Source organism: Macaca fascicularis, chromosome 3 (assembly GCF_037993035.2).
Source record: "Macaca fascicularis isolate 582-1 chromosome 3, T2T-MFA8v1.1".
Taxonomy (NCBI): domain Eukaryota; kingdom Metazoa; phylum Chordata; class Mammalia; order Primates; family Cercopithecidae; genus Macaca; species Macaca fascicularis.
In genome coordinates, this window is record NC_088377.1 from 15,751,455 (window position 1) to 15,765,707 (window position 14,253).

General features: G+C 44.9%; 1 protein-coding gene across 29 annotated transcripts in view; it reads left to right on the forward strand.

The window, feature by feature from the left end:
* TIAM1 (TIAM Rac1 associated GEF 1) overlaps positions 1-12,332 on the forward strand; it is a 441,123-nt gene extending 428,791 nt beyond the window's left edge. For 27 of the 29 annotated variants that reach the window (XM_045389226.2, XM_074034149.1, XM_065541421.1 and 24 more), the window contains 4 exons: positions 461-563; positions 3,629-3,716; positions 5,729-5,901; positions 9,914-12,332. In XM_045389226.2, the coding sequence (XP_045245161.2) occupies positions 461-563; positions 3,629-3,716; positions 5,729-5,901; positions 9,914-10,383 (834 nt within the window). In that variant the 3' untranslated portion in view covers positions 10,384-12,332. Of the gene's footprint in view, positions 1-460; positions 564-3,628; positions 3,717-5,728; positions 5,962-9,913 lie in introns of all 29 variants that reach the window. The other 2 variants (XM_045389232.3, XM_074034157.1) reach the window with 1 other exon arrangement.
* Positions 12,333-14,253: the final 1,921 nt, after the last annotated feature.

The following is a 14,253-nucleotide window of genomic DNA, read 5'->3' on the forward strand; positions in this document are numbered from 1 at the left end:
TTTCTTAAGCGTTGCTAAGGATGCTTGAGATCACCCATCCTGCCCTCTTTTCAGGCAGGCTTATGTTTAGAGCACAAAAATGAATTGGTCTCATTTTTGTGAATTGGAACCAATTGGACTCAATTGCTGATTGGGTCTGCCATGGCCCAGAACCTTCCTAACGCTACTTTTCCCCTTCTCTGTTGCCCCTGTTCTTGTTTTGGGATCCCTTTTCTCCTCTTCCCTGTGTGTGTCTCTCTTCACTGCATTTGCTTAGCAAACTTATTTGCCCACCCTCCCCTCAACGTATTTATCACGCAGCCTCTCACTCCCTGCTGGATGAACAGGAGCTCGTGGGGGTGAAGATCCTTTGGGCACGCCTGGAGTTACTGCGTGAGAGTCTGTCGCTGGTTTAGCAAATGCAGGGAACTGGTCCGGGGCAGGTTAGATTCTTACGCAGCTGACTCCTTCTCCCCTGCAGGTGGGATCCCACAGGCTTTCCATTTATGAGGACTGGGACCCCTGCAGATTTCGACACATGATCCCCACGGAAGCGCTGCAGGTTCGAGCTCTGGCAAGTACAGGTAAACTCTCACCTGCGCTGGGTATTTCACACACTTATCTCTGGTGTGTGTAGGAATTACTTGTTTGAATCCACACTCTAGGTCTAACCCTTCTACTGTCTTTTTTTTTTTTTTCTATGCTTAACTCTCTTGTCTCTCAGTCTCTTCATGGCCTCTTATTTACCCAGCCATTGATTAAATATTGAATGAATGAATGAATGAATGAATGAATGAATGAACCAAGTGAATGAATGAACTGAGTGAATGGATGTGTAATGTCTTCAAAATTCCTGGAAGAGATTCTAGTTATTCCATTCTGTACATCAATACTATAGCGACTGCCATCTGAGTACAGTGAGCCTGTGCTTCTTGAAACAATCCTTGAGACTGTGAGCAGACAAAGCCCAGGTAAACTACTCCCTTGCCTTTCAACGGAGAGATCCAAATATACCGCCCAAAGCACTAAAAAGCATTGACTACACGTTTTTTCCCTAAAGTATTACAAATCTTTATCTTTGGTATTAGTGTGAAGGCTTTTGAATGTTGATTCTTTTTAAAATTTATTTTAATTGTTTTAGAGACAGGATCTCATTCCGTCGCCCAGGCTGGAGAGCAGTGGTGCTGTCGTACCTCACTGTGGCCTCAAATTTCTAGGCTCAAGCTATCCTTTCCAAGTACCTGGGACTACAGGCGTGTGCCAACACACCCAGCTAGTTTTTTAAATATTTTGTAGAAGTGGAATTTTGCTATTTTGCCCAAGCTGGTCTTGAACTCCTGGGCTCAAGCAAGCCTCCCGCCTTGGCCTCCCAAAGTGCTGGGATTACAGACGTGAGCTGCCACGCCCAGTCTGAAATGTTGGTTCTTTTTCTATGATCCACATAGCCGTGAAGTGAGTTGTTGGGTAGCTGTGAGTATACTTGATAATAAGACGATGCTTTAAACACATGAGTAGCAGGGTACTGACTAAGAAAAGTGATATTTTTGTGACTCAGAAGCTCCCCATCCTGGGCCTAATGTGAGGCCAAGTTCTCAAGAGGAGGGATGGGCTGTGTGGCTCTCCCAGGCACACCCTGGAAAGAGCATCTCTGGAGAGTCAAGTGGACACTCTAGCCACACCTGTTCCCTGTCCCACTTGGACAGCAGGTGCAGCTTTGGTAAGGAAAAGCCCTGGCGGTGGAGACCGGCAGGTGTGTGATCAAGTGAATTTCTATGTGATGCTTTTGGCATCTAAAGTGAACATTAAGGTCTTACTATCCAATTTCTGTTGTGTAGCCTCTCCTTGTTCCCATTTGCCATAAGCGGTAAAACTGGATCTGATCCTCAGAAAACCAACTCACACTAGTCCAACATCATGAGGAGAACCTCTTGCCATATTGTGCCCACTTTGAGTTACTCTTCCAAATTAAAGGTGTTTCTCCCTTCACAGTTTTTCTGCCTTACAGGAGGAAGTCTCCAATGCACAAATCACGTAGGGCAAATATATTTGGAATGATTATTTGTTTTAGAAGATTTCTCTCTAATCTCCCGGCAGTGATTTGCTGGATGCCCTTTTACTTACGATGTGATTTGCAAAACTGATTTACACGTACATTTGCAGGCACCTGTAAGTCGTGAGTCTAGGGCAGCTACAAATAGCATTTTGAGGTTTGGGCACTTAAATACTAAAGTCTTACTTTAGAATCGTAGGTTATGAATTATCCAGTTCCTTTGTTTCCTCATGCCAGGTTTACAAATGGGAAAGTTTATTTTTGTAGCAGACTGACAGCTTCTAAGCCAGGAATTTTGCCTGCAGTGAGGAGTAAACACATAAAGACTTCAAATTTTGAAGACAATGCCATCTTTGTAATACGACGCTCCATTCTCACTCTCTAGTTTTCATTCAAATCAAGTTTAAAACCATCAAGATAAAAGCTTATTTTACTTGAGTTATAAAGACTCGTCAAGATGTTTTTCATTATGAAATCCACTCTAGTGGATTTGAGAATCAGAATGTGGAATTTTAGGTTTTTATCTTAGTTCGGAAAGTTTGTAAAATTTTTTGCAGATAGATTCTGGTTAGGGTTAAATCACGCAACCACAGTGAGGGTTTGTGACCAGGGTTCTGAGCCACTGGATAAAAGTGAGACTTCACAGCGTATGGCCTGAATGTCTGCAGTGAATTGTTCCTTTCACAAACACTTTATTCATGACTTAAAGTACTCTGCCATTATAGGCACTACAGAGCTTCCAAATTATTTTAAAACTGTTCCTTCCTTTCTTGGCATACCATTTCTGCTGTGTTCAAAGTAGACTCCAGGGGTAGGCGGGGGGGCGAGAAACCCCATTAGATCTCCAGGGCTTTAGGCCCAGCCACCTGGGGGAAGACTCCCTTAACAGACAGCAAGGGCTTACCTGTCGTATCACTGGCCAGATGACATCTGCATAGGAGGCTTTGGCTCCATTTAGTCCAACTGTTGCCAAAACAACTAATCATTTAATTGAAATGCACAGTTCAGTTAAACAGACTGCATGGCTGAAAGAGTGAGTTCAGGCTGGGCGTGGTGGCACACGCCTGTAATCCCAGCACTTTGGGAGGCCGAGGCGAGTGGATCATGAGGTCAGGAGTTCGAGACCAGCCTGACCAACATGGTGAAACCCTGTCTCTACCAAAAATACAAAAATTATCCAGGCATGGTGGTGTACATCCAGCTACTCAGGAAGCTGAGGCAGGAGAATCGCTCGCTTGAACCCGGGAGGCAGAGGTTGCAGTGAGCTGAGATCATGCCACTGCGCTCCAGCCTGGATGACAGAGCAAGATGCCATCTCAAAAAAAAAAAAAAAGTGAGTTCAGTCAGTATGATTGACTGGCCTTTTAGACCGTCTAGAAGATTTTACCAACTGGAAATTTTCCAAGTGTTCTCTTCTTAGCATCCATTAAGCTTTCAGTCGCTTCATCTCTTTAGATCGTGGAATAGTAGGAAAATATCTTTGATCTTGTACATTTCTGCATTATTAATTCTATATCACAGCTGGAAAATGCTTTTGTAAACATGTAAATAAATCCATTAGAAACATACCCTGATTTCCTGTTGTTTTAATGTCTTTAGACGCAGACGCAAATGCCGTGTGTGAAATTGTCCACGTCAAATCCGAGTCTGAAGGGAGGCCGGAGAGGGTCTTCCACTTGTGTTGCAGGTGAGCCTGGGCCTGTGAGTCGAGGCCGGGATGACAGTTCTGCAGACTGGAATGGTTTGGTGTCTTATGTTGTATTCTGGTGTTTGGTACATTGCTTGTACTGTAACATCGCTGAGATGCAGTAAACGGAGAGTCAGCTGGGAGGAGGTGACAGCGTGTGAAGGTGTCATCGGGATTCCTGATCATTTGGAGCACATAGGGAGGTCGCCCTGTGTTGATCACCTGCACGTCTTGAGGGGAAGCTGGGCTCATGTGGGCTTCTACTTATTTCTTGTTGTTTTTCTTCTACCCTGCCACCCTCTTTCTTTCCTTCCTTCTCTCCTCTCCCTCCCCCATGAGAATTTGAGGTCTTCCCGCATATGCAACCATTTGTTTTTCTAAAAATATAAGATGGATGACCCCAACAGATGGCATTTAATATATTTGGCTTTAAATGTGCCCATATTGAATCATGCTTTAATTTAATCATAGACACTCAGTGATTTACTCAGTAAATTACCCAGTACCTCACACAGTGAGTACTAATATACTATGGATTATCTACAAAAGACAATAGAATCGATATTGTATGATTAGTAGCAATATTTTATAATGTTAGTATGGTAAGAAGGTACCTTTACCAAGCATAAACTTTGCTAAACACCTTACATTCATTATTTCGGTTAGTCAGACCAGGGTATTAGGTTGGTACAAAAAGAAACTGCAGTTTTTACCATTAAAAGTAATTAAAAGTGCCATTAATTTTAGTGGAAAAAACTGCAATTATTTTTTGCACCAGCCTAGTACTATCTTACTCCAATTTACAAATGGGGAAGCAAGGCTTAGAGATGGTACTTTGCCTAAGGCCTCAGAGAAAATGAATGCTGGTGCCGGGCATGGTGGCTCACACCTGTAATCCCAGCAAGGCAGGCGGATCACTTGAGGTCAGGAGTTTGAGGCCAGCCTGGCCAACATGGTGAAACCCTGTCTCCACTAAAAATACAAAAATTAGCCAGGTGTGGTGGCAGGTGCCTGTAATCACAGCTACTTGGGAGGCTGAGGCAGGAGAATCTCTTGAACCTGGGAGGTGGAAGTTGCAGTGAGCCAAGATCATACCACTCGCCTGGGTGCGAGACTCTGTCTCAAAAAAAGAAAAAGAAAATGAATGGTGGGTTTAACCTCAAAACCCATGTTTTGTGTTGCTACATCAGATCTGTCTGTGTTGGGTGACAGAGGTCAACAAAGGTCAGATCCCCGGAAAGCTGTCAGGACTACAAGTGAAATGTTTGTATAACCCCATGGGGTTTGAGCACCACCTTTACTGTCTGTTTTGGCTCATCTGTTTGTGATTTTGTTGGTAAGGTCCGTGGAGTTTAGTAAGCCTACTTACACGGATGCCGTATGTATTGTTAATAAGGAATACCAGATGAAACTTACCTGGGTAAAAATATTGGGAATATAACAAGAAAAATATCTCTCACCTAGGAAGCACTTTCTTTTTTTTTTTAACCATGGGAATTGGGACTTGGGAAGATTCGATAGTTCTTTACAGCCTTAATATATACATGTTGAAATGTGTCATGGAAATCGTTGATATTTACCAGGAGGGAGCTCAGCTCTAGAGGACATTAGGAAGGTTGAGACATCAGCCTTTGGGTGCTCTGCAGAGCCGCAAGAATCTTGTGGTTCATTTGCCCTCAAAAACATTTTACAATGAAAAGCTCTGCCTTAAGTGCCAGGAGCAGAATTTGGCAGCTTCGTGGTACAAACTCCCACTGTCCATAGATCTGTTCGTTAATGGGCTGCTCTGCCCCACATCGGTGGCAAGAGATGGATCACAAAGCATGAAGGGAAAAGAGTTATGTGCTCTTTCTCCCTGGCTGTAAAATCACCACTCAGCATAGAAATTGGAGTCAAGGCCTCAGTCTTCAGCCTTTGGCCCTAAGGGTTATTTGTTTGGTTGCACCTGATAACCTTAGAAGTTCCCCATGTGTTAAGCCCTGGTTCTCTAACATCTGTAAATCTTTTCCTAGCTCCCCGGAGAGCCGAAAGGATTTCCTGAAGGCCGTGCATTCAATCCTGCGCGATAAGCACAGAAGACAGCTCCTCAAAACCGAGAGCCTTCCCTCATCCCAGCAATATGTCCCTTTTGGAGGGAAAAGATTATGTGCACTGAAGGGGGCCAGGCCGGCCATGAGCAGGGCAGGTACTGTGGGGATTCAGACGTTCAAGATTCCCGTCAACCCCACTCCGCAGTAAAACTCCAGTGAGCTTGACCTCCTTGTTGAGTGGGGGTGAGGTGTGGCCTGGTGGGGACTGATGTAGGAGGACGGTTCTTCCCTGGTGTGAGGTTCCTTGCCCTTGCCTCCTTCCTGGTGGCTCCTGGGGATCCGCCCTATATCTACATTCCTCTTGTCCTCCCTCAAGCCTTCCCTTTGCCTCCCTTCTCCTTTTGGCTGGTGAGCTCCTCTCTCATTTGCCAAGCCGGGATGCAGACACATCCTCTTTCTGGAGAGGCTGTCTCCGCCTGCTTGCAGAATGAGAGTCGCTGCTTTGCATGACGGCCAGCTTTGTCTAGCAGAAAGCCGTGTGTCACATTTCAGCAAGGTCACAGCCCTCTGTTCTGAGAACATGGTGGCTTCACGGTCTGGCAGCACAGCAATGCCTGCTCTGAGTAGTAAGGGTTCTAGGTTTGGTAGCCCACATGACACTTCCAGTTTTTATACTGGCCTTGTGCCTGCAGCTTTATTTTTAGTCTCCATGTTAATTTGGGGAAGCCTCGAACTATTCTTGGAAACAAGAATCTAGAGTTTAAATGGCCCTAGCATAAATATTCTTGTAGGACTTAATCCATTACGGTGGAGCAGTGAAGAAGTAAAATAAATACTACCACCCGTTAATGGTAGCAAAATTTGTCTAGGGATAAAGCTGTTTTCATACTTAGGGACTTAATGACATCAAGATACTAACATTTTTATCAAAACTTTCTTAAGAGGCAGCCTAGAATTTTGCAGGGAGGATTTCATTAAAAGAGGCCCCCTTTGCACTTGCCAGAAAAGTGTCTGGCCTTTGTCCCCATTACCATTCTACCTGTCAAAGAGGCATGGACAGAAGTATGAATGCCTGAAGGTTTTCATAGACAAAACCCACCTGGCTTGACATGGGATATTACATTCTTTAAGAACCTTACATTTGGCCAGGCGCGGTGGCTCAAGCCTGTAATCCCAGCACTTTGAGAGGCCGAGACAGGCGGGGTCACGAGGTCAGGAGATCGAGACCATCCTGGCTAACACAGTGAAACCCCGTCTCTACTAAAAATCCAAAAAACTAGCCAGGCGGGGTGGCGGGCGCCTGTAGTCCCAGCTACTCGGGAGGCTGAGGCAGGAGAATGGCATAAACCCGGGAGGCAGAGCTTGCAGTGAGCTTAGATCCGGCCACTGCACTCCAGCCTGGGCGACAGAGCGAGACTCCGTCTCCAAAAAAAAAAAAAAAAAAAAAAAAAAAAGGACCTTAAATTTAACTAATGTTTGGGGACTAGTTAGTGTAAACCTCTTCTCCAAGCAGTTGATAAGTGTTTATTGAAAGCTTAGTGCAGTGAACACCCAGCACTTTGCTAAGTTTTCTGAGGAATCCTAAGAGTCTTGCATACCTCCATATGCACAATTTCTCATGGGGTCCCCATGGAAGAATAGTTTATTGGTCCTTTGTAACTCACTTTAGAGATTTTTATCTTGGATTTGTCTTATCTACCCCTCTTGTTTGCTAGGGAAATGTTTAAAATGGTTTGGAAATACGTGTCTCAACCTCAGGGAACTCACCTGTTTCAGTTGTTAATCAATGAACCTAAATTCAGGGCTGCATTTACTTTGAAACTAAGCATGATTAGTCTGTCACTCAGTTTTTGGGCTGAGATGCATTTGGAAAGAAAACAAAACCAGCCCACAATTTAACACCATCATCCATCATGATTACCAAGAGAAAGCCTTGATGTCATAGCCTTTGGATTTAGCTGATTGAGAGATTTTTCTGCCTGATGGCTCATTTTTGGCTGAAGAAAGTCTGTATCACTTTACTTCGGAGGCATCTCACTATCCTCAGAATCTTCATGTTAGAGGAGTTTAAAATGGTGCCTGAGTAGAACAGCACAGCAATTCCCGGCAGTCTTAACAGTGAACACTGGAAATAGTCAAAGATTGCATCCCTAAAAGACTGGGAAGAACCCAGTAACGGTAGCCGGGTTCTTAAGCATACTAGGAACAGATACTCATGCTTCATTTTGCTTTGTCCTGAATACCCAGCTAGTTTATTTCTCCCTCTGTTCTGTTTGGCTAGGATAGTAAAGCCAAATACTCTGCTTCCGTATTAAGCCTAAAGTGCTATATACATCTGCCAATAACTGAATTAAGAGATTTTTTTCTTTGTTCTACTTTCTAAGAAAATTTTCAAACTTATAGAAGAGCTGAAAGAATTCCCACCTACCATGTATATTCTATATTTTTCTATCTTCTCATTATCACTCATCTATTAGAATCCATCTATCATTCGTCACCTCATCTTATTTTTGACACATTTCAAAGATGTAGACATTAACACACTTTACCCCTAGATACTTCAGCATGCAAATCATGAACAGATATTTCCAGTAGCTTTGAGCTGAGGTAGTTCTAATGTAGTGATTGGAGAGAGGGATGCTGTATTTTGCTGGTGCTGAGATAAAAGTGAACAAGAATTTTTGTCTCTTCTCAATAGAAGTCGGGGTTTTTTTGTTTGTTTGTTTCTTTTTTCTCCTCTTTTCTATTCCCTTTTTCCATTTTGCCTGGAAATGGCTTTTATTCCCATCCTCAACCAACAGTAGTGTCCATTTGTTCCACGGTTTGAGATGGTAGAACTCTCAGGAATAGTGATGGACACACAGGGGTCTGAGGCAGAGCCTGGCTGCAGTGGGAGCCAATTCAGCTCCTCGTTGACCTCTCTAACCTTGCGCCTGCTGCGTTTGAAGTCAAGGCTGCGTTTGGCAGCAACTGAGACACGAGGCATCTTCTAGTAGCACGGAAGCAATTAGATGGTTTCTGGGGCTTTGGTTTCAGGAAAGCAGCTCCCAGTTGACTTTGAGACTCTGCCCCTCCACTGGAAAGCCCGTGTTGCATTTCACCTTTTCATGTCTAACGCAACAGCCGCTTCACTCTCGAGGGAGAAGCAGCGGCCTTCCCTGTGAACAGTCTCACATAGGCGTGTAGTGGGATTGTTGGCTTGATTGGATGGTGTCTTTTGTTTGCTTGTTTTTAATTCTGGCTTCCTAGAGGGCAGTAGGTGAAAGAATGAAGTTTTCGTAACTGGTAGTCACTTTATACAGCACTTTGTTGATCAAACTGCTTGCGTATCATCGGTTTTTTATTTCTCATTCCACTGAGGCACTGATACGTTAATTGCTTTGTAGAAGAGTGAGCGATGCACAGACTGTAATTGGAGGAGACTAAGGCTCACGTTTGCTTAGCCTCCTACTGGACGTGGGACTTTGTCAGAAAGAAGACAGGGAAATAACTGAAGATTCCATGTCTTTGAGAGCCACTCTCTTTTCATAGGCTCTCTAAGAGGGATGTGGTGCCCTTGATCTAACTGCAGATCCCAAGAAATGTTACGTTCAAGTTCCCAGAAAACAAGTAACTTAGACCAGTGCTTCTGCCTCCTTGATGCATTTTCTACAAAGACAGCAAAACTAGAGAGGCACCCCCACCCTTACTAAAAACCTATTCCAGCTAAACAACCCTGGGACAGCGCTGGGGATCTTCATAGCACTGGACCATGGGACGTGACCAGGATTGAGGACACTAACTCACTAACTCATCCCCAAATCAGTGGTCTGTCTACTTGAGAGCAGCTGTAGTCTGTTACCCATCTCTTAGGTGCACGGGTTAGAATAGTAGATTATTTCCCAGGGAGTTGAGTGCCCCTTTGCCCATAACCTACAACCTCTGCTGTGTGCCCCGGTTCCCCCTTGCCCTTCCATCAGTTGCTAGAACATCTAAGTCCAGATACCTCGACAAGGTAAATGCTCCGAGACAGACTGGTGATATCTAGACTGTAAGCCCCAAAAGACATCAAGGCATTCAGTGCATACCATTTCGGTGTTTATTTTCTCCTGTCCTTTGCTTTCTGGATTTTCATCTCACGTAAAGCATGTGGGGGTTTTATTTTTATATTTTTGTGTGTGTGTGCAGTGTCTGCCCCAAGCAAGTCTCTTGGGAGGAGGAGGCGGCGGCTGGCTCGAAACAGGTTTACCATTGATTCTGATGCCGTCTCCGCAAGCAGCCCGGAGAAAGAGTCCCAGCAGCCCCCCGGTGGTGGGGACACTGACCGATGGGTAGAGGAGCAGTTTGATCTTGCTCAGTATGAGGAGCAAGATGACATCAAGGAGACAGACATCCTCAGTGACGATGATGAGTTCTGTGAGTCCGTGAAGGGCGCCTCAGTGGACAGAGACCTGCAGGAGCGGCTTCAGGCTGCCTCCATCAGTCAGCGGGAAAGAGGCCGGAAAACCCTGGATAGTCACGCGTCCCGCATGGCGCAGCTCAAGAAGCAAGCTGCCCTGTCGGGGATCAATGGAGGCCTGGAGAGCGCAAGCGAGGAAGTCATTTGGGTTAGGCGCGAAGACTTTGCCCCCTCCAGGAAACTGAACACTGAGATCTGACTGTGTCACCTGCCCCGTAGAGAATGTGTGTAGATACTTCCTGCCCTAACTCTGCCCACCCTCCTGTACCATCGACAAGAATGTCCCTTAGGTCGCGCTCTTGCACACACGGTTTTGGCAGCTGACTTGGTTCTGAAGCCATGTAGCCACCCAACTTTGTCATTTTCAACAACATCAGAAATAATTCCTCAGAATCCCAAATAAGCTTGAGTCCTATCTTCTGTATATTACTAAGGGCTTTTATTTATTCTCAGTTAATCAGGGCCTGAACAATTAAAAGAAAAAAGATTCTATAGCACTGGAAAGCAGATCACCCCCAGGAGTTAACAGATGTACAGCAGATTAATTTAAGGGATAGTAGCGCACACACGATCCTTCTATCTGAGATCAGTCCCTAGTTGGGAAACCTCTTTCAAACACAAAATGAAATGAAATGTGTACAGCTTGCAGTGTTCTGACTGTATCCTTCCCTCTTCCATGTCTCAGAATCTCTGTGTATTTTAAGACTGTGTGAGGAGAGGGTGGCAATTCATGTTTCAATGAGCCTTTTTTTTCCCTTCCTGTTTTGGTCTATAGCTGGTCTTACTCTGTGTCCATGTTCGGAAGCTCTAGTTTTGCATAGAATTATAGAGATGCCAAACTCTTTGAAAAGAGATCCAAATTTATCGCTTGAGAGAAAGAAGAAACACTATTTTTTGTATTTTACCTGAGATGCAGGGGCACAAATAGATGAGGATTTTACAGTGTTAGTGTAACCCTGAGCCTAAAAAATGAGGATATAACCTTTTACAGAGAGAGTGAGGTGTGGTGGTTTTATATTTATACATGAAAGGCCAACAAGCTCATGCTAAGGATATACTTTTCTTCCAAGAAGCGGATTTTTTTTTTTCTTTTTAATGTTTGAATCTGTATTTGAGCTGGGAGTTTGGTTGGATTAAACATGACACCCAGGTGGGCGGGGGTGTGTGTCTGTTGCACATGGCAGGGAGGGGAGCCTCCTTCTCATGGGGTTGCCATGGTGATCATTGGTTTTTCCATTAAAATTGCATCTTCATCCATAGATTACCTTCCCCTTCCCTGACAGTTCATAACCAAACCTTTAAACAGAACAGCCTCTTTAAAAACTTCTCTTGTGTTGAACACTTTCTTCATGCCAACGAAACAGGGTAAACACGCTCAACACATTAATGGTCTAAACAGATAGCCAAATACTAAGAAGAAAAACAAGTTATAGCACTTTCAATTTTTTTTTTTTTTAAAAAAGGTTTATAGCTTTTTCTTTTCCCATGTCACAATGTCCACTTCCTAAGAAGGGTTTAAAATACTATGAAAACTTTCTTTTTGGGGAAAATATCTATTTGGTGTTTGACACATCAGTAGGTACTTTAGACCTGAATTTTATAGTAGCTTTAGGAGTTATATTTTATAAAAATCAGTTATGACTTTATATTTCCAGACAATAGAGAGTTCAGTACATCATGCTCTTGTGCCTCTGCCTGCTTTTCCTGCGTTCCCACCCTGTATCCCCGTCCCCCCGCCTTTCGGGTTTCCAGGGCTTCGAGCTTGATCTTTTGAAAGTTTTATTCTATTAAATTTTTGCTATATCTTCTGGTTTTCTTAAAAAGCTTTAGAATGGTTTCTATACCCTTTGTACCACTGCATTTTTCCATATCATCTCCGGTTCGATCGCGTCCAGATGGAAAACGGAAGCAGAGGCTTCTAATCGTCGCATTTACTGGTTCCAGTGCAACACATCCATCTGAAAACACTCGGAAGTCTGGTGCTTGGAGAGGGTGCCATTGTCTCTTGTACATAAGGTCATGACGTGTCTATGTCAAAAGTTCTTATATATTTCTTTTATAAGCTGAAAGAAGGTCTATTTTTATGTTTTTAGGTCTATGAATGGAACGTTGTCAATGCTTGTCAAACAATAAAAATACTGAAAAGTGTCTGGGCGGTTCTATGCCTTTTTGGATGGGAGGATGAGTATGAATTGTTGGCGGGAGAGAGGCCGTGGGAGAAGATTCCTGGGAATGCCGTTCGTTGAAGTAACTCATGATCATCAGGAGAACGCTGTTGTGGTAGTGCTTGAAGCTTTAACAGGAAAACAGGTGCATTACAGTTGCTTGGCATCTTGACCTAACGTTACCCTACTGGGCACTGTTTCTTTTCCAGTCTCCTGCCTATCCCACTGGGAGCAGGCTGGGGGATTCCCATGAAAATAGTGGGGTGAAGTGCAGAGCTCCGACCGGCCTGACTGAGCTCTTGAATCACTCCACATTTTATCACCGGGGATCCGCTGCCTGAGCCTTTCACAGAATCACAAAACAAGGTACATAGTGTCTTGGGCTGCCTTTCTCTTCCCGTCAGAGTCCCCAGATCTGACCCTCCCGAGTCCCTTACAAACCTTCCCCATCAACGTTACCCCATCCGTCCCTGCCCTCGGTGAAAACATTGTGTACTGTCTCTAGAGGAGCCTCTCCCTGGCGCATGGTGAGCCCTGTGGTGTAGCTACTTGCTCCTCGCAGTGGGGGTCCTGACACCAGCAGCATCATCATGTCGCTGGGAGCTTGTTGGAAGTGCAAAAAACTGGGAGGCAGGAGGAGCACTTGAGGCTAGAAGTTCAAGACCAGCCTGGGCAACAAAGTGAGACCCCAACTCTATGAAAAATAAAATACTTCGCTAGTCGTCGTGGTTCCTACCTTTAGTCGCAGCTACTCAGGAGGCTGAGGTGGGAGGATTGCTTGAGCTCAGGAATTTGAGGCTTGCAGTGAACTGTGATCACACTATTGCACTCCAGCCTGGGTAGCAGAGAGAGACCCTGTCTCAGAAAAGAAAAATGCAGAAACTTGGGCCCCACCCAGAGGCCCTAAACCAGAACTTCCATCTTAACGGGATCCTCTGATGACTCACCCATGTTCATGTTTGAGTCACATTCATTTGGTGGCCTCCAAACATTTTGATGTTGAGCAGTGATTTGGAGCACATTCCTCTTTCTTGTAAATATATTCAGGCATTACAGAAACAATATGTACATCTGTAAGACACAAGATTTCTTTCTGTAGCCAATGCATCCGTCTTGGGGGATGACTGAAGCCAGCTTTAACACCTGCTCCATGAAGTTCTTCCAGCAGTTAGAACTCTGGTGTAAATGAGATTTAGCAGTTTGGGCTGCTTTCCTCACCAATAGCTGAGCCTATGTGTTTGGAGGAAATGAGTGCTCAAAGTCGACTATAGAGGAATAATCATACCTCTTTCCCCACTAGTTTTGTTTATTTTCAGGCTCATCTCCCACCAGGCTGGCAGAAAGCATCCTCAGTTTTCCTCTCCCTTTTTGTTTGTGAGGTTTTGGGGGCGGGGAGCTCCCTTCTGCAAAGATAACTGTAGCAGTGACCAGCGTGCTCATCCATCCACAGGCTCCTTCACGCGTGATGGTGGGCTCTCTAGTGTATCCTTCTGCTCACCCAGGACACGTCTGCAGCCTGGTCCCCGGCATTCTGTCTCCTCTCTGGGATGTTGCCAGGATGCTTTGCCCAAGTTCTGGTCCGTCCCCTTCCACAGCTCTCCTGCCTGTATCCCCAGCCAGGGGCTAGTACTGTTTTTGTTTGTTTATTTGTTTGTTTGAGAGGGAGTCTCGCACTGTCACCCAGGGTGAAGTGCAGTGGCATGACCTCGGCTCACTGCAACCTCCGCCTCCCAGATTCAAGGGATTCTCCTGCCTCAGCCTCTTGAGTAGCTAGGATAACAGGCGCCCGCCACCATGCCCAGCTAATTTTGTTTTGTATTTTTAGTAGAGACGGGGTTTCACTGTTGGTCAGGCTGGTCTCGAACGCCTGACCTTGTGATCCACCCACCTCGGCCTCCCAGAGT